This window comes from Microcebus murinus, chromosome 4 (assembly GCF_040939455.1).
Source record: "Microcebus murinus isolate Inina chromosome 4, M.murinus_Inina_mat1.0, whole genome shotgun sequence".
Lineage (NCBI taxonomy): Eukaryota > Metazoa > Chordata > Mammalia > Primates > Cheirogaleidae > Microcebus > Microcebus murinus.
Genome location: NC_134107.1, coordinates 5,072,378 through 5,092,560, shown reverse-complemented (window position 1 = coordinate 5,092,560; position 20,183 = coordinate 5,072,378). Strand labels below are relative to the sequence as shown.

Sequence of the window (20,183 nt, the reverse complement as noted above, 5' to 3'; positions counted from 1 at the left end):
AGCACTCTCCAGGGTGGGTGCTGACTGAGAGAACAATAGCTCTTCACCTCTCAGTTGGGGCTACGGGCTGAGCTGCAACCCCCGCACTCCAAACTCTGCTATGGTTTGAACGTCCCCTCTGAAACTCATGTTGAAACTTAGTCCCCAGTGTGGCAGTGTTGAGAAGTGGGGCCCTCAGGATGTGACTGGGTCCTGAGGGCTGTGCCTCAGGAAGGGATGAGCCCGCCTGTGGGTCAGGGGCCCTCACGGTGTGGAGCTGAGGGAGTAGGACGGGGCTAGCCCCAAGCTGCCTGGGACTACTCACAGTCCCCCCAGCGAGACACCTCCCACCAGATGCAGCCTCGGCCTCGGATTCCTTAGCCCCCACAACTGTGAGACATGAGCGTCTTTTCTCTATGTTAATAAATCACTCATTTTCAGGTACTCTGCCAAAGCAACAGAACACAGATTAACACAAAGACCAAACCCCCACTAACTCAGAGCATGGCTGAATTTGGGGAAAAATGTCTTCAAAGAGGTGATTATGGGTGGCTCACGCCTATAATCCTAGCACTCTGGGAGGCAGAAGTGGGAGGATTGCTTAAGGTCAGGAGTTCAAGACCAGCCTGAGCAAGAGTGAGACCCCATCTCTACTAAAAATAGAAAGAAATTAATTGGCCAACTAAAAATACATAGAAAAAATGAGCCGGGCATGGTGGTGCATGCCTGTACTCCCAGCTACTCGGGAGGCTGAGGCAGAAGGATTGCTTGAGCCCAGGAGTCTGAGGTTGCTGTGAGCGAGGCTGATGCCATGGCACTCTAGCCTGGGCAACAGAGTGAGATTCTGTCTCAAAAAAAAAAAGAGGTGATTATGTTAAAATGAGGCTATGAGATTGACCCTAATCCAATAGGATCGGTGTCTGTATGTGAACAGGCGGCTGGGACAGACACACATAGAAGGACGACCATGTGAGCACACAGGGAGGTGTCCGTCTGCGAGCCACGGAGAGAGAGGCCAGGGAGAAACCAGCACTGCCGACCCCTGACCTCAGACCTCCGGCCTCCAGGAGCCTCCTGTCCCAGCTGGCTGCTCTGTGCCCTGTGGGTGCCCCACCCCCGCCCACCACGGCCATCACAGGCTGACACGGATGGTGACTTGAGGCTAACACCTTGTCTCCCTTTCAAAGGCCTGACTGAGGCGAGGCCTACTGGCAGTTCTGGGTGGGCAGAGCCCACCACCAGAGTGGAGTTGGGGCCGGGCACACAGGGGGGCCCATTTCTCGCTGGGCACAGGAAGCCCTGGACAGAGTACACTTCCTCTGTTGTGTTATTGAAAGTGACCTCCTGCTCCTGGCTGACCAGCTAGCAGGTGCCTTGGCCGGGCTGCCTGGAGATGCCAGGGCCTAGTCTGGGAGCCCAAGCTCCGGATGTGCCTCCACCCAACACTATGTCAGGGACGTCGTGGGGAGTGGGGCACAGAGGGGACGCCAGCCATGCTTCCAGAGCCTTTCTGGGACTCTCAGAGTCAGAGGATGGCTGTGGTGAGGCGGGGGTGCAGCACAGAGCAGCCCTGACCAGGACAGACAGGAACTGGGTACCTCACTCTGCACTGCGTGAGCATGGGGGTTAATGCCCCAGGGACTGATCTGCGCTCCCTCTCGGCGCTGGACTGCCCCCAAGGAGCAGGGGACCTGAAGGAGCCTGGGCCTGGGCGGAGCCCTCACCCATGCACAGCGGCACAGCCCTGTGGCTGCCCTCTCACCAGCCCTCTGGAGGACGGCAGGTGCTGGCCACCGAGGCCTGGGTGCTCCCTGGCCTGCCTGCTGCCCAGGCCATACCCAGGCCCTTCTCAGCCGGTGTCCTCACCCCTCCCCCATGGCAGAGTCACGCCTAGTTCAGTGACACAGCACACCTAGTGCCAGGGGCCAGGAGAACAACAGGCAGCCCAGGACTGTGCTGGGTCTGAGGACCAGCCATGTGGACACAGAGGAGTGTGGACACGGAGGGGGAGAAAGCCCCCAGCAGGACCACCACTCCCTACCCTGGAGCCCGGTGGCCCTGTGACATCCCACCACAGGGGGACCGCTGGAGGGTAGCCAAGAGAGGGGTCTCAGGCCTTCTGAGCCCTCAGAGCAGGAGGAGCCACGGGCAATGGAGACAGATGGCCCAACACACTCTTTTACTGACCACCACGCCCTAGAACCTAGGGTCCAGCCAAGCGCAAACCAAGTCATCGCTGCCCCGCCCCCAGGGCCAACCTGCGGGAAGCTCCGCTGTGGGGCCTGGTCTTTGCTCACGTGCCCGGGGCTGACGCGCCCTGCGTCCCTCTCAGAGGGCACGGTCCTCCCCACAAAGGACTGGGTTCTGCAGAAAGGTGAGCCGTCAGAACTGTTCCAAGTCACTGAACTGCACCCAGCACAGAGGTCAAGGCGGTCTGGAGGAATGCCGAATGCCCAGCACCCAACAAAGCAGACGTGCAACGTCCGGCGCCCAGCCCGAGAGCACCGGCCTCACAGAGGCGGCACGATGGGAGCCCAAGGAAGAGAAAACTCAGCCTGTTGAAACCGACCCAGGACAGGCCCAAGTGTTACAACCAGCGACAAGGACGGTCATCAGCTATCATAACCGGATTCCCTGCGTGTGAAAGTTTAGTAGAGACATGGAAGATATAAAAAGACCCACGCCTGTAATCCTGGCACTCTGGGAGGCCGAGGCGGGAGGATCGCTCAAGGTCAGGAGTTCGAAACCAGCCTGAGCAAGAGCGAGACCCTGTCTCTACTAAAAACAGAAAAAAATTAATTGGACAACTAAAAATATATATATAAAAAATTAGCCGGGCATGGTGGCACATGCCTGTAGTCCCAGCTACTCAGGAGGCTGAGGTAGGAGGATCACTTGAGCCCAGGAGTCTGAGGTTGCTGTGAACTAGGCTGACGCCACGGCACTCACTCTAGCCTGGCCAACAAAGCGAGACCCTGTCTCAAAACAACAACAAAAAAAGAAACCACACACCGCAGAACCACACAGCAAGGAACATTATAGGAAGCTCGTTGGCAGATGGAAAGACACCAGAGGAAGGAGCAACACCCCAAATGGCGGCCATGAGGAGGCCCCTGGTCCAGGCCCATGTGCTGCAGGTGGGGCTGACAGGCAGGGAAACGCAAGCCCCAGCTGGGCGCAGAGGTGGGGCTGGGTCTCCCCAAACCCAGCAGCTGCGTCCAGCTCTCATGCACCCACTGCCAAGACCAGGGACACAGCTCCACGGCTGTGCCCTCTGCTGAAGCACTGGAGCTACAGGGAGGGGTGGCCCCACGTGGGGACTGACAGGGGCCCCAGGGCTCCCCAGACAGCCCACACCTCTGACCCTGCAGCCCCCGAGGCTGAGAGGGCCCTGCTCTCCCCAGACCCCAGCCTCATCTCTTCTCCCCACACCCACACCCAGCCTCCACCGGCGACACGCTGAGCAGGGCGGCAGGAGCCCTGGGCTCACCTGGCCCCGACGACGGGCTCTCGGGCGCCCTTGGAGGCCGAGTAGTCTACGCCGTAGAAGTTGAGCCCCAGGAGGATTTTGCTCCGCCACTTGGACTTGGGGTCCAGGAGCTGGACGCAGGCTCGAACCCAGGACAGCGGAGCGTTAGGGCCAGGCCTGCAAGGGAGGGAGAGGGTTTCAGCAGCCAGCAGGAAGCCTGGCAGCTGACCGTTGTCCTCGGGGACGTCCGCCACAGGTGTATCCTCTGTGCCGTGGGCAACACCTCTCAGGAGTTGGGAAGGATGAGAAACAGCCAGTTATAACTGGCTGTCAGCAAGGGGGGCAGGCCCCTGGCACCTCCCACAGGGTGTCCCACACTTGGGGCAAGGCACTCGTGTCCCCAGAGCGGCAGATGGGAGTCTGTGACACAGGGCAGACAGGGGTAGTTGGCAGACACACAGCCTTCCGGGGCCTTCCTGCTGTGCACCTGCCTGCCTGCTTCGCACGGCCCTCCGGAAGCAGCGCGGCTCAGGCCGAGGCCCAGGGAGGAGCAGCAGGCAGCAGTGTGACTTTGCCCATGCCCCCGGGGACATTGCTCCACCCAGGCAGGGGCCCTCCCCAGAGGACCACCTCTGCCCAGGCACAGGCAGGCATATGCCCGCCAGCTCTCTCCGGCAGATGTTAGGCCACAGAGCCCACGGGAGGGGGCGTCTGCCTGTCAGAGGCCACAGCCAGGCCCCGCGGCGCCCACACTCACTGCTGTGCCGTGGAGTAGTCGTAGGTCATGAGGCTGAAGCCGTCCAGCACGGGGGCCAGCTGCTCGAACTCTCTGTGTGTGAACATGCCCGCCTGGTCCGTCCTGCAACAACATAAGTGTGGCCACGTCGGGGTGTCACACGTGGCCCAGCCATGCCCTTCCCCAGCTGCTCCAATCCAGCCGCCTGCTAAGCCCGGCAAGGGTCAGAGCAAGCTGGCTGTGGGGGCTCCCGGCCCACACCCCTCACTCCCTCCCCTCTGGGAACGCCTTGGGTCACCTTCCCCTGGGATGGGGACAGGCTGCAGCTTGGTCATGGCTACGTACCCGTAGCAGGTGCTGCCTGATGCCCTCCACCACAGGGGCCAGGGCGGGTGGGGGGACAGAAGGCGGAGCTTGCCCTCCCATCAGCCCTGTGGCCCTGGGGGCTCCTGTGGCCTGGGCACCCTGCTGCCTGGCCCAGGCCCACTCTCCAGGAAGGGCAGTCGCAGCTGTGTCCCTTCTCTGGGACACAGCACCTTAGAGGACGTCACCACCTGCTCTACCTGAACTTGTCTGGCTCATAGCTGTGCCTGGCTGGCCAGAGCCCCCTTGGGGACCAACATCAGTCGCAAACTAGCCGGTGACTGCTCTTCCTCCTGCCCACTTGGCACCCACACCCAAGTTCTTCACGCAGACAGGATGCTGATGTGACATGTGGAGTGGTCACCCAGGTAGGCCGCGGCCTCAGGGAGACACCGGACACGGGACATGGGAGTGAGGGGTGTCTCAGCTTGGGATGCTGTGATGAAGTCCCACAGACGGGGTGGCTTACAAACAGGTGTTCAAGCCTCACGGTTCAGTGTCCAGAGAATACTGAACGGCCTGCTTCCTGGCTCACAGCCTCCACCGTCTACACAGGGTGGAAGAGGCGAGGGAGCCCTCTGGGGCCTCTTTTATGAGGCGCTAATCACGTTGCTGAGGTCCCATCCTCACGGCCTCTTTACCTCCCAAAGGCCCCACCTCCTAACACCATCCCCTTAGGAGTGAAGGTTCAACATGAGTTTTGGGGGACACAAGCACTCAGATCATGGCAAGGGGTGACAGGGACACAGTCATGAGGCCTGGAGAGGCACAAAGAGCAAGAGGTGCAAAGGAGGAACAGTGGGGAGACGTGGGAGGAGACCCCCCCGAGTGGCAAGAGCAGCACGAAGTGGCTGAGGATGGGCCACTGCAGAGCCGGGACCACCCAGACAGAGGCCACAGAGCCAGACCCCAGGAACGCCCTTCCAGGGGCCTGCAGGAAGCCCCCCAGGAAAGCGGAGCCAGACCCTGGGCCCCGGCCCCCAAGCCAACTCCGTCCAAGGCCTGTGTGGACCTCAGCAGGGACAGGAAGGACAAGCGAGCACTGGGCACCAGGGACAGTGCCGGGCTGCGAGGGGACCTGCCGCCCCAGCAAGGGGAGGGGCACCTACTGCATGAACACAAGGACGGACGCTTGTGTCCCCCCAAATTCTTACACTGAAGCCCCCAAGCCGTGAGAGAATGAACTTCTGGTGCTGAAGCTGCTCAGTCCGTGGCATTTTGTCAGGGCAGCCCAAGCTGAGGTAAAAAGTGGGTGGACGCCAGAGAACGTGTATCAAGTTCTGCAGGGGTTAGCAGGGCCCACGTGATCCGACACACGGGTGACGACATGCCCACGAGTCCCTCTCTGAGCGGACCGTCCGTGTCGCACCGCGCGGGCTCTGTGTGCCTGTGAACGTGAGGCAGCAGGCTCCTTCAATGATGGCGAGGGGCTGAGGGCCACTGCCATGGGTGCCGGGCCCTCGTCCACACTCCACGGCACGTGCCATCCGGGCAGTCAGCCCTTCATAGCCTCGCGTCGATTCTCTCCCAGCCTGGCTGCGCACGAGCCGCTACCTCCCCGCGGCTTTCACTCGTGTTTCCCTCAGCACTAACGAGGTCAAGCCTCTCTCCGCTGTCCCCTGGATACGTGCGCGTGTCTGCCGCGTCTGTCTCTCGGGGTCCGGGTCTTCTGCCCCACTCTCTCCAGGGTCACCGCGGTCTCACCACTGCGCATCTCTCCCTCCTCCTCTCCTTCCTCAGCCAGACGCTGGCTCTTGCCCAGGGACGTGGGCTCGGAGTCTCTCCCAGCGGGAGGCCCATCTTTCCACTCCTTTGTGGTGACTTCTGACGCATCGACATTTCGGTCAGAGTCCCGCCCGTCGGAGCCACCGTCCCTGCTACATGCAGTGGGCTTCTGCTTGCTAGCTCAGTCTTCGCTGCACCCAGGCAGGCAGCCGCTGCTCCCCGACTCTTCTGCCTCCTCTTCACCCATCAGGAGCAGTTTCCACTCTGGGGCGGGGGGCCTGTCCCCCGGCCCAACCCCACCCCCGAGCCCACAATGCGCTTTCCAGGGTGTCCAGCCCTCTGAGCCTGTGCTTCAAATACTGATGTCAGACATGCAGCTGTCTCCAAGCCTATGTCCGTGGCACTGCCACGCCCTGGCCCCTCCTGGGCACACAGCACTGCTCACCCGTTTTCCACGGTTTCGTGGCCTCACTCACGCCAGGCACTCCTGGCAGAGACGGCTTCACCTGCAAGGCTCAGGCAGGTGTGGCCACACGTCCAGAATCTGACTCCCACCAGCCACAGAGCGTGGCACAGAAACCGTGGGACGTCCCCCACACCTCCGCCGAGTCCCCAATCAGGAAGAGGCTGCTCTGCTGGCGTCCGTGGCTTCACCCTGTGCCCTCAGTGCAGCAGCACGTCCACGTGTGACAAGCACAGCCTGCACCCTTCCTCTCAGGTCTCACGTCGCTGCTCACTGACCTCAAAACCACTGCTCCAGGCCAGGAGCACCAGCTGTGGCCCAAAGACTGGAATAGTCTTCAAGTTTTTTATTTTTTATTTTTTTTTATTTTTTATTTTTATTTTTATTTTTTTTTTTTGAGACAGAGTCTCACTTTTGTTGCCCAGGCTAGAGTGAGTGCCGTGGCGTCAGCCTAGCTCACAGCAACCTCAGACTCCTGGGCTCAAGTGATCCTCCTGTCTCAGCCTCCCGAGTAGCTGGGACTACAGGCATGCACCACCATGCCCGGCTAATTTTTTGTATATATACTTTTAGTTGGTCAATTAATTTCTTTCTATTTTTAGTAGAGACAGGGTCTCGCTCAGGCTGGTTTCGAACTCCCAACCTCAAGCAATCCGCCCACCTCAGCCTCCCAGAGTGCTAGGATTATAGGCGTGAGCCACCGCGCCTGGCCAAGTTTTTTATTTATTTATTTTTTGAGACAGAATTTCACTCTGTTGCCCAGGCTGGAGTACAGTGGTGCCATCACAGCTCACTGCAGCCTCAACTCCTGGGCTCAAGCGATCCTCCTGCCTCAGCCTTCCGAGTAGCTGGGACTACAGGCTTGCACCACAACGCCCGGCTAATTTTTCTATTTTTAGTAGAGACGGGGTCTCGCTCTTGCTCAGGCTGGTCTCAAACTCCTCAGTTCAAGTGATCCTTCCATCTCAGCCTCCCAGTGTGCTGGGATTACAAGTGTGAGGCCGGCAAAGGCTCCAGGCCTGCACATTTTTAAAGGGTTGTAACATAACACCACGGCAGACGCTGCCCAGAGACAGCAGGCGCCTCCCAGAGCGGTGCTCATCAGTGGGAGAGAGGGCTACTACCAGGCCTGTCCCCACGGCTCTACCTGGCCTGGTCCACCTGGCTCTGGCCCTGGGGACCCCCTGGGAATGTGGTGCCCCTTCTCCTACTTGCAAGGAAGACTACCCCTCCCCAGACACCCAGAGAGCCCGGCAGCCAAGCTGTTTGTCTCTGACCCGTGGGACCTGGACAAGAGGGAGTTCTACACAGTCGAGAGACGCGAGAACAGCTTGTCACGGATTAGGCACAGCGTGACTTCCGATGAACAAGCATCGCTGCTCACGCTGAAAACCTCATGCTCGGAATTCACTTCTGAGGAAAGAAACCCAAGGAGGAAGGAGAAAAGGAAATCACACATGGCACTCCCCCGCGTCTCAGATGGCCCCGGGCAGGTGGCAGCAAGGAGAGGAAGTGTCCACTCAGCCTCTGACCCCTGGCTCCACACCCGGCTTCTGCGTTGCTAAGCGCTGTGACTGCTGCCCAGCCAGCTGCCACACACCCTCCGCCCCGAGCCCCCTCTTCCCTCCAGAAAATGGGACTGGAACGATACACTGGGCAGGGGCCTGGCCAGGTCTCTCCAGCCGTGTGGGCCTCTTCACCCCAAGACCCTGCAGCTGCCAGAAGCTGGGAGAGGTGCCTAGGCAGACTCCAGAACAGTCTCCTCCCAGACACCACAGGGCCCCCTGCCTCCTCCCACCCGACCGCTCCTGCTACGTTCTATTTCGGACTCCCCCCGCTCTACATGGGGACACCTCCCTCTCCCATCGCCTGACTGGCCACCCATCTCTGTGTAGCATCTGCATCATTGAAGGGTCAACACCAGGCAGAAGGACACAGGCTCGATGTCACCTCCTCCCTGTCCCGTAACCCCTTAGGTCATGTCACTGGTGTCTCAGTCTCCATCTGCCCCAGACTCATCTCCCTGCTGCTGACCAGCGGTGGAGCCCAAGCCCATCTCTGACCAGCTGTCCTCCCTGCGGACTTTGCAGAGATGGCTGAGGCTTGGCCCCCAGTGACCAGTCTCTGCCAGCCACACCACCAGGCCCCGCACGAACCTCAGTCCCCATCCCTAACAGAGATGTGGCGTCACTGTCCACACGATGTGCCCACCCCAGGGTCCCACCCCCAGCAGCCAGTGCCCACACCTGCTCCCCCTGCCCTGTGGCCTCAGGCAGTGCCCCTGCCAAGGACGGCCCCACTATCGGGGGGGCATCTAGACAGCTCCCCTCCCCCTCCACACTGACCTATCAGAGGCTTCTGAACCTGCTCCCCAAGGCCCCAGGTCGCCCGGGCCCCGCCTGCTACTGCTGCCCCTCGCCTGCTCAGCCCTGGCGGCCTGCTCCCCTACTCACCGTGATGACTGGCTGCTGGGTGTGGCAGCTGCAGGGTCTCCAAAACCCCAGTCTCCTGTCCCACAGCGGCTCCACTCTGGCCACTGGGCTGTGCCCTTCAGCCCTCCAGAGCCTGACACCGGCCCATCCACCCTGCACCAGGCCCATCACCCCCATGGAGGCTAGCCGCACACATTGCTGGCACGCTGGCTGGCCAGCCCCAGGCTGCAGGCAAGACAGACGGGCAGGGGCCTCCGAGTGGAGGGGCTGCAGCCTGCTGGCGCCTGCCTACGCACCACTGTTGGGCCGCCCCTAAGCCAGGGAGGTTGGAGATGGCCAGAGACGTAGCCAGCCCACTTCAGGATGGACCGCCACCCAAGACAATGCCAGCCCAGCAATGAGGGTCAGCAGGGCCTGGACAGGAAACCAGCCCTTCTTTGGTTCCTGTGATCACACCCCTGATCCCGAGGGGGACCCAGTAGCTAAGGATGCCCAGAAAACACCAACGGCTGACTGGAGACTGACTCTGAGCTCTGCTCCCATGAGCTGGGGTACAACAGCCCCACACACCTTGCAGACAGCCCCAGGCACAGCCTACTGGCCCTGCAATAAAGAAAACTCCCATCCATTACTTGGCAGCGCATCAGCCACCTGAGACCTCCACCCCTCACGGAAGACCCACATCAGCATAATACTAACCTATTACCTGGCCCAGCAACTAATTTATTACCTGGAGCATCAGCATAACACTGTTACCTCGTGCACCAACATAATACTAACCTATTACTTGGCCCAGCAACTAATTTATTATCTGGAGCATCAGCATAACACTGTTACCTGGTGCACCAACATAATACTAACCTATTACTTGGCCCAGCAACTAATTTATTATCTGGAGCATCAGCATAACACTGTTACCTGGTGCACCAACATAATACTAACCTATTACCTGGTGCGTCAACACAACACTACTTATTACCTAGTGCATCAACTACCCAATTACCTGATGCATCAACATAACACTAACCTATTACCTGGCAGGCATTAGTCACCTGATATCCCACCCCTCGGACCACTCCAACTTAATAAAAGTGGGAAAAATTGGGTAGATGGGGCTCAGAATTTGGTGGTGAGACTCCCTGAGCCCGCCCCCTCTGAGCCGCCCCCCTGAGTCAGCCAGGGAAAAACTGCTTAGGGATAAACTCCGCTAGGTTTGTCCTCAGGACCACTCACTGTAACACTTGCTGTAACACCTGTAGGCCGTGGGGGTTTACCCTGTGGCTCTGCCCTGGGTCCACTGCTGAGGCTGTGACCTCGTGCGCAGGGCTCAAGGTCAGCATAGCCCCTCAACTGCCAGCCACCCGCTCCAGGACAAGCCACGGGGTGTGCAGTGTTGTGGCAGACCGGTGGGGGCTGAGCCCCTCCCCAGCAGCTGAGTTAGGGCTGCCCGTTTGCTGACAAGGGACGCAGTGAATTTGCCCTTGGTGACTGAGACGCCCTCCCTGCTGCAGCTGCACACAGACCTCCCTCCAGAGGCTACTGTCCCGCTGCCGGTGCCACCCTGGAAGAGGCGGCCTTCGGCAGGTGAGGAGGGATGTCCCATAGCATCAAACGCCAGTGAGTGGCGAGTATCAGGCTCTGTGCAGCTGCTGCTCATCAGCCAAGGTGGGAGGAGGAAAAATATAGATGACAAAACCACCTGCCCTTTCCCCAGGCCACATGGCCTCCTCGCCGGCCAGCTGAGGGCTCAGCCCACCTGCACAGGATGAGCATGCACACAGCAGCAGTGCCCGGTCCCTTGCCCAGCTCGGAACTGCTCCCCCGCCAGTCCCCACCCGCAGGCCTTGGCCCTGCACCCAGCCTGTCCACGCTGCCCACGGCCCCCTCCCCAGAGCCGCCCTCTGGAGCCACGCAAAGGGAGCTGTGAGCCTCGGTTGCTGGGGGTTGGGAGTGGGGTGGGCCAAGCTCCCACGGCCCAGTTCCTGCAGAGGGGTGCCCCCTGAAGCCGCTCCCACCTTGACCTCAGGAACAGCATGCCGAGGCAGAGTTGGTCACCTCCTGCCCAGCCCCACACACAGGTCAGCCCAGTTGGCGACATGAAGGAGAGGGAGCCAGAGGCTGCAGAGCAGGGCCTGGCCCACAGACAGGAGGGGCTCTCCCCAGGGCTCAGTCTGGGGCAGCACCCCCGACCTAGCAGTACTGGGCGTAGGGAGTGGCATCTCCACACAATGCTGCTAGTGTGAGAGGAAGCTCAGGCTATGCGGGAAATGGCTCACACTGGGGGCAGAGCCACACACAGGTAACCCTTTTCTGCCCAGCGCCTGGAGGATCCGCACACCCAGCCCCCAGCTCCAGGAGAGGGGCCACCCACCCACAGTGGCGCTGCAGACACAGGCCTGGAATCCCATCTGCAGAGCAGGCAGCCTGTCAGCCTCGCCCAGCTGCACCCCCACTGAAGGGCTGAGAGCCCTGGGAAGTCTGGGGAGAAAGCTGGGGTGAGAGGCCAACACCCGGGTTGTGCAAATGGCCCTCGGCATCCCAGAGGCTGGAACAGAAAACCACCAGCTGCCTGCACAGCCCAAGGCTGAGGGCCCAGGGTAGGTGGCCAGCCAGGTGTGTGTGCCCTTTTGTGCAAGTCTGTCTGTCTGCACCCTTGGGACCCTGAGGTGTGGCCAGCCACCTGCTGCTCACACCCATAGTCACCACCTGCCGCTGCCACTGGGAATAGGCTGAAGGCCACAGAGGTGAGGGAGGGCTGGCTGCTCCCTTCCTAAGTGGGAGGCCGGGAGCCCAGCGTCCACCTGAGGGGTGAGAACTGCCCTTCAGAAGCTGGTGGACACTGGGCAGAGCCCTCAGACTCCCCTCCATGCCCTGGGATGCCCCCAGCCAGCCCTCCTACCTGGTCTGCTCCTGTCCACTCGGCCCCCAGGTCTGTTCTGGGTTCTCAGGATGTGACTTGGAGCCGTCTTTGTGCCCAGCACAGCTGAGACCCTCCTGGCTCCTGTGCCTTGTCACTCTGTCTCCCTGTTGTGGGGCCCAGAAGAGCTGCCCTGCAGGGCTGGGAGGGCCAAAGGAGCCCACACACAGGAAAGGCCTGGCCAGTGACCCCTGGATGGTGGCAGCCATTCCCCACCATGGCCTAAGATCCTGCAGGTACAGGGGGTGTAGATTCGGCTGGAAGCAACAAATGCCTTTGAGCTTCAGGGCCTCTGCAGAGTCATGCTGACAGTGAGTTTAAAAGACTTCAATTCTTGGCTGGGTGCGGTAGCTCACACCTGTAATCCTGGCACTCTGGGAGGCCAAGGCAGGAGGATCGCTCAAGGTCAGGAGTTCAAAACCAGCCTGAGCAAGAGCGAGACCCCACCTCTACTAAAAATAGAGAAAAATTAATTGGCCAACTAAAATGATAGAAAAAATTAGCCGGGTATGCTGGCGCATGCCTGTAGTCCCAGCTACTCGGGAGGCTGAGGCAGGAGGATCACTTGAGCCTAGGAGTTTGAGGTTGCTGTGAGCCAGGCTGACACCACAGCACTCTACCAGGGCAACAGAGTGAGACTCTGTATGTATGTATATATGTATGAATGAATAACTAACTAACTTCAATTCTCCAAGAAAAAGATGTCTCAGCATGGTCTTCAAACATGTTTGGGCTGAGGGACAGTCTTTGACCACTGACCAGCAAGAACGTGTGAGGCTGGTTGCAAAGAGACCCCCAGCCTCCAGGTCACACACTCTCTGTGCGCAGCGGCCACGGCGTCTACACAACAGGGCGGGTGCAGTTTGTGTGGGCCAGATGAGCAGAGAGGGCCTGGGCCTCGAGCCGACGCCATGCACCAGACACCACCTCTAAGTGGCATCAACCTCGAAGCCCTTGACACTCCTGAGAAAGAGAGAGAGAACGACCGTGTGGCACTTACTCGGGCGTGACGGCAGGTGGGATGGCCAGGATGACCAGCAGCCGGGCCTGGTGCAGCGCCTCAGCCAGGTGGGTGAGCATGTGGATGAGGCCCCTGGAAGAATGAGACACAGGTCAGCAGCGCCGGCACCAGGGCACCACCCAGAGCCCGGTGGGGCCCCTTGACACCCACGGGACAGGGTGAGGCCAGTCCTCAGCCTGACACAGGGAAGGTGACAGCCCCTCTAGAAGCTCCCCCACCCCATTCTGGGTGTGGTCCCAAACGATACATGCCCATGCACACGCAGCCCTGCAGACCCCGTGAAGGGGGCTGGGGACAAAGGACGCCCTCTGCCCTGCAGGGCCCACCACAACCTAGCTGAGCCTGCCCTCCCCACGCTCCGAGGTCCCCCTAGGTCAGGAATCAGTACTATATCCTATGGGCTTCTAGAAAGAGAGCCCCAAATGACCAGAGACAGCCCAGCACGGCCACGTCATGCTCCAGACCCCTGAGCACAGCAGGTGAGGAAGGACCCAGCGACCCCGGGCATTTGAGGCACCGTCCTCCCCAGGCTCGGCATCGGCTCTGCAGGTGGCAACGTGGGCACAGCCCTCGGCAGGTGGCAGAGCCTCGGGGCAGCCTGTCCTCGTGTCTTGGCGGCTGGCACCTGCATCCAGAACTCTCTGGGTGCAAGAGGCTGTCATGTACCAGGACTCCACTTAGAGGTGGTGGCCAGGAGGGGTGCTGCCCATGTTCCCAAACACTGGAGCAGAGCGAGGCACAGCCAGGTGCTGAGGAGCTCAGGAAGCTGATGCCACCTGGGGGACCCTCCCATCTAGGCTGTGGGCTCCCACGACTGTCCTGAGGACCACATTAGACCTGAGGGCCAGAAGGTTCCCACGGCCACTCTGTGAGGGCCCCAGGGGTGGGTTTGTGGGCTCCCAGCTGTGGTGGGTGCTGGTGTCATCCAGAGTGCACTTGAGACGGGCCCCTCCAATCCCCTAGCAGCTGCCACTGGTGGCTCCCGAGGACCCACATCACAACTGCTCTGGGTACGAGGACAACCCTAAGGGGTTGCCCCCAAGCTCAGGAGGGACCAGAGGTGGCAATGTCCCTGCAGGAACACCTGCCCACGTCCAGCCTCAGCCTGGCACACGGGGAGGCTAGCAGGCAGCAGAACATCCAAAGGATCTGGCAGACCAGCGGGTCTCTGCTGCTCAAGACCCAGATGCTGCCTGCCCCACCAGCCCTGTGACTGCCCCACCGGCAGTTCCCCATCTCCTCTCTAGGACCTGGACTTGAGGGGCCCTGCAAGCAGCTGCTACCTCCTTCTGCCACCCCACATTAATGACCCTCGGGAGTCAGAGGCAATGAAGCTGTGTCTCACTGCACCTGCAGTCCTCCCGCCCAGACATGAGAGTGTGTCTCACTGCACCCCCAGCCGTCCCACCCAGACAAGGAGGCTGTGTCTCAGGAGGGTGGCCCTTTGGTGCTCTCTCACTGCCTACTTAATGCTGTGAAACGAAAACGAATTATAGCAAATCTCTGATTAATAGATCTGTTCTCCCAGGACTGGTGGGAAAGATGGGACCTGGTGGAGCCTGTCTCCTCAGAGGGTACCAAAAGGTCAGCCCCAGCAGGACCCACCCCCACCGTCCCAAGTCAGGGCCTGCCTGGGTTTGTATCATGGCCAAAAGGGCAGGGCACCTGTCAGGCCAGAGCTAGGGCCCCTTGGTGCTGTGTAGGCAAAAGACTCCCCATAAGCCTGGGGACACCCTCACCCCACTGAGGTTACCCCTTCCACACTCCCCACTGCTGAGCCCTCCTGGGGTGCAGGTGGGCATAGGACACACCTCACTAACAGCCTGCAGGGGTGCATCACGTGGGCCTGGCTGACAGCGGTGCAGGGGCTGGGCCCTGGGAAGCAGGACTCTAGCCCTGGGGGTGGGAGCAATTCTGGGCAGAGCCGCAGGCTGAAGCCTCACGGTGAGGCTGGTCTGAGGCCACCGCAGAGCCAAGCTGAGCTGGCCCAGCGGGGCCAGAAGCCGCAGCAGCCTTGGCCAGGAGAACCCCTGGGGCTGGCAGCTGGAGGCTACCTCCAGCCTGGCACACCCTCCACTGGCCCCAAGGGATCCTGTTCCCCTGCCCACCTCCAATGACACACACCTCCCTCCCTCCCTCAGTGACACGGGATCCATGTGGGGATGCTGCCTCCACGTGGGCAGAGCCAAGACCTGCAGCTCCTCTGCCTATGGCAGCCTCAGCACGGTCAGTGACAGAGGAGGTGCTGCCAGTGGGGCACCGGGGACACAGGGAGCCTCGCCCTCCCCTGTGGGGCAGGCATGGGCCTCAGAGCACATGGGAACTCCTTCAGGTGGGGAAGGGCAGGGCAGCTGATTCCAGAACTCTCGGCTCATGCAGGGCTGAGGAGCCGGGCATTGGCTGCGGGCCTCTGGGCTGCGCCACTTTCCCCTACCTGGATGCCTGGGAGGGTACCAGGCCCCACCCTGGGCAGGAGAATGGCCCCTCTGTCCCCTCTTGCTGGGCAGACACCTCACTTTGGCAGAGTTGGAGGAGGTCAATCGGCCGGGCTGCTTGACCAGGACGCAGGAAAGGCGTCTCTCGGGGCCGAGGCCAGGCCTAAGCTGGGCTGGACGGGCTGCTGGTACTGACCTCACTCCCTCCTTTCCTGGCCACTCTGGCCGAGGAAAGTGGGAACCCACGAGTGCCGTGCTGGGCTGGGCGCCCATGTGTCAGTGAGGAGGCCTGAGGGAGCATGCGGCCACTTCCCTATGGGCTGCAACAACCTCGCCCAGAGGATGCCATGGCGGTCCACGTCACAGGCCCTGACTGCACCAGGCTGGCACCTTCTCAATATCCCTAGAAGGCTCCTTCACGCTTGCTGAGGAGGTTTCTGCCTCTGCCCAAGCCCGGCCTCTGCTGCCACCGTCCAGGTAGCTCCCTCTTGCTGAGTCCTCGTGGCGAGGCTCCTCACCTCCCTTCACCACCCACAGGAAGCGTCAGGGGCCAGCCGCTGCCACACAGCCACCCTCGATTCTCTGAGCAGGTCTCCATCCCCACCCCAGGTGCAGGGCTATGGGAGGAAGGCCCCCCAAACGAGGCCCCCTGTGCCGTGGTCCTTTCTCCAGACTCCTCCAAATACCGGGGCCAAGGACCAGGACAGCAGCGAGCAGCCCTACCCACTCACACGTGCTTCTGACTAAGCAGCTGGCTCCAGACCTCCACCACGAAGCCATCAAAATGCTGGTTCTGAAAGAAACGGGAGCAGGTGAAGAGGACCTGGAGGCACAGGAGGGTGGTGGGAAGACAGACACGGAGCGTTCCACCTCTGCCCACCTGGCCAGGTCAGGGACCAGTCCACCCCTTCCCTCACGAGGCAAGACCCAGTACACCCAGAAGTCCCTGCCTGCAGGAGGCAGCATAGGGGGGTCCCCACAGGGTCCAGGAGCAGGGGACACCCTGGGGCCTCCCCCACCCCACCCCTAGGGGCCCGAGGGCTCTCCTCTTCTATGGCCCAGCAGCCGCAGGAACGGGTCCCTCCCAGGAGGGCAGCAGGCAGCTGGGCTTTGCCCCGGGAAACGCCCAGCACATAAGTCTCCCTCCCCTGGGAGCTGCAGGGGCCAAAGGGCGAGAATAGTGGCCTGAGCTGGGCTGATGCTGTCCTGCTTGGAAGCGTGGGCTGCACCAGAAAGGCCCAAGGATGAAGCCAGGCCAGAGAAGCTGAGTGCAGGCCCTGCAGGAGCCCCTGCAGGGGGTTGGTGGGGGTAGACAACAGAGTCCTGCCTGTGCTCAGAGGCCTGGGGCAGTGCACAGGTCTCACCTTTGCCACCTGCACCATGGTCCTGCCGAGCTCCTCTATCTCATCCTCGCTGTCTAGGACGCTCCGGAAATCCTCATACGTCCAGTCCTCAAACAGAAGCCGGGGCACTGGGTGGGGAACAAAACGCACAGAAGCTGTGGCTGGGAACACCGAGGGACCCTCCCCTACTTGCCCTCCCCAGAGGGCATCCCCTTGGCCCCAGAGTGGAGCGAGACCACCGAGTGACAGGCAGGGAGGCTGGGGGACCCTGTGGCCTGGTGGCTAGTGAGGGAAGGAAGGGTTGGGGACGGAGTGAGGTGGTGATGGTTGCCCTCTGCCCCACACCCACCTGCCTGCCCCAGGCCCAGCTTCGGCCTGCCACCTTCCCCCAGGTGGCCCTGCCTCTCCTTCAGCCTGTTCCCCACTTCCTAACCCACTGCCCAAGGCTGCTCCTGGACTTGGGGACATGTGTTCCCACCTTGCCAGCCAGCCACGAGCTATGGGGCCACGGATGGAGCAGGGTCAGCGCCACCTTCAGGTTGAGCTCAGAGCCCGGCCCCAGCTGCTTGGATAACACTCTTGGGTAAAGGAAGGGAAAAATGGGAGGCAGAACCACTGGCCAACGCGGTGCTAGCCTTCGTGGGCCACGGCCTGGGTGGCAAGGAGAGCCCAGGAATGCAGGTCAGGGGCTGCCTTGCCTCGGAGCAGCTGGAGGAATGACCTGTGCTTGAGCAGCACAACTTGGACGGCCAGGAACACGGGGAGACCCTGGCCCACCTGCCCAGCCACAGGGAGGTCGGAGGTCATGCCATCCAGGCCTCCATCCCCTGTGACTGGGGCCGCTCCCACCTCCCAGGCCTACTGGACTTACCTATGCGCAGGCCCTTGGTGTGCTTCCTGACAGCTCGCATCCACCCTGTGGGACATGCAGGGCACAGTTAGCACAGGGGCATGTGTTCTGCCAGAAGACTCGGGCCCATGGAGGAACACGTGGCAGTAGGGAAGGGGAGGGGAGGCTGGCTATGAGAACCCAGCCCTCCCCTGGCCCTGGGGCAGCCCTAAACGCCATCTCCTGGCCCTGCACCCCACCCCTCCTGGCTCCACACCCTCCCTCCAGGCCCTGCACCCCTCCTTGTCTTGGCCCCTGCATCCTTCCTTGTCCTGGCCCCCACCCCTCCTCATCCTGGCCCCCGCAGCTCTGCTTCTCCTGGCCCGCAAAGCAGCTCTGAGCTTGCCCTCCCTGGGCTAGGCCACCTCAGAGTCTATGGCTGGCCTGAGGGACAGGTCACACCAGGGGCCTGGGGAATGTCAGGGTGTTTCTCTGGGCAGTCAGAACCCACCAGGCCCTGACATTTGCCAACACACTTGTCTCCACACAGTTCTTTCAACATCGACACCAGGGAAAATCACTCCTGGTCTTACAGCTCGCAATCTGGCTGATACTTCCCCGCTACTCTCTCTGTGGGAGACCCAGAGTGAGGCTCAGCTGTGTGAACTTGGGATGCAGCTCTCCCGCCCTGGGCCCCACCCTCCTGAACATCACCAGGGGAGGAACAGAGGTGGGCCAGAGGCCTGTGCCCTGCACTGCCCAGAGGCTGCTGGAGTCACCTTGGAGCCAGCCCTGCACACATCTGTGCATGGTTTGGGTGTGTAAGGGAAGGCCCACCTCATGGCCACCCGGACCACTGGGCCGGAGCTGGGTGTGGGGAAAATGTAGGTTCCCCACCACTTAACAGAAAACCGTGCCAGCCTGGAGTGCTCAGCAAAACTGCTACAAAGTAGATTAAGATAGCAACTGGGAGCGGGGAGCCCAGTGCTTTCTTGCCTTGAAGCAGCTGGCTCTGACCAGTCCTGACTGCTTTAGCTGTCCTCCAGTACAGCAGTCCCCAAGCTTTTTGGCACCAGGGACCAGTTTCATAGAAGACAATTTTTCCATGGATGGGGGAGCAGGGTGGGTTGGTTGGGGGATGATTCAAGTGCCTTATGTTTATTGTGTACTTTGTTTCTTTCTCTTTTTTTTTTTTTTTTTTTTTTCGCCCCCGCCCTCCCTCTTTCTCTTTTTTGTGGAGGACAGAGTCTCACTCTGTTACCAGGACTAGAGTGCCGTGGCGTCAGCCTGGCTCACAGCAACCTCAAACCTCTGGGCTCAAGGGATCCTCCTGCCTCAGCCTCCCTAGTAGCTGGGACTACAGGCATGCGCCACCATGCACAGCTAATTTTTTCTATATATTTTTAGTTGGCCAATTAATTTTTTTTTTTTTTTTTTTTTTTTTTTTTTTTTTTGAGACAGAGTCTCACTCTGTTGCCCAGACTAGAGTGAGTGCCGTGACATCAGCCTAGCTCACAGCAACCTCAAACTCCTGGGCTCAAGCGATCCTCCTGCCTCAGCCTCCTGAGTGGCTGGGACTACAGGCATGCGCCACCATGCCCGGCTAATTTTTTCTATATATATTAGTTGGCTAATTAATTTCTATTTTTAGTAGAGATGGAGTCTCACTCTTGCTCAGGCTGGTTTCGAACTCCTGGCATTGAGCGATCTGCTCACCTCGGCCTCCCAGAGTGCTAGGATTACAGGCGTGACCCAACGCACCCGGCCACTGATAGGGTTTTGATGTGAGTCTGCAAGCAATGGATTCATTATGGTCTCTGTGCAGTCAGACCTCTCTGCTAATGACGATCTGTATTCATATCTGCTCCCCAGCGCTAGCATCACCACCTCAACTCATCAGGCATTAGTCTCATAAGGAGCCACAACCTAGATCCCTCACACGCACAGTTTGCAGTAGGGTTCGCGCTCCTGTGAGAATCTAACGCCACCGCTGATCTGACAGGAGGCGGAGCTCAGGCGGTGATGCCGGAGATGGGGAGCGGCTGTGAATACAGATGAAGCTTCCCTCGCTCACCCACTGTTCACCTCCTGCTGTGCGGCCCAGTTCCTAACAGGCCACTGCCCAGGACTGGTCCACACCCCACCAGCTGGGAACTACAGCTATATAGTGCCCTTTAGCTAACGGTGATACTAAAATCCCCACCTAGTGGAGAACTAAAATGCCAGTAACATGACAGGTTGTATGATGGCGCATGATGATGGCATGTATGTGATTTGTTTCACTGTGAACAGGTGATGACACGGCGCTCACTGGGAAAGGACTGCCGGCAACATCACATCCAACTTCTCAGGCTGGACTTGTCTGAGTCATTCCACGGCCTCTCTGCTCCTCAGCTTGACGAGCAGTTTTTCTATTCCATCCTGGGATTTTCCCAAAACACTGGCTGGATCATTCTGAGGCATCGACCTGG

General features: G+C 60.3%; 1 protein-coding gene across 2 annotated transcripts in view; it reads right to left on the bottom strand.

Annotated features, from left to right (window-relative positions):
* The window catches only part of CHID1 (chitinase domain containing 1), a 40,808-nt gene that overhangs the window by 10,139 nt on the left and 10,486 nt on the right, over window positions 1-20,183 (bottom strand). For both annotated transcript variants that reach the window (XM_012769533.2, XM_012769532.2), the window contains 6 exons: window positions 17,755-17,799; window positions 16,905-17,011; window positions 16,272-16,333; window positions 13,085-13,177; window positions 4,206-4,307; window positions 3,470-3,625 (listed from right to left, as the gene is read on the bottom strand). In XM_012769533.2, coding sequence (XP_012624987.1) covers window positions 3,470-3,625; window positions 4,206-4,307; window positions 13,085-13,177; window positions 16,272-16,333; window positions 16,905-17,011; window positions 17,755-17,799 — 565 coding nt within the window. The remainder of the gene's footprint in view (window positions 1-3,469; window positions 3,626-4,205; window positions 4,308-13,084; window positions 13,178-16,271; window positions 16,334-16,904; window positions 17,012-17,754; window positions 17,800-20,183) is intronic.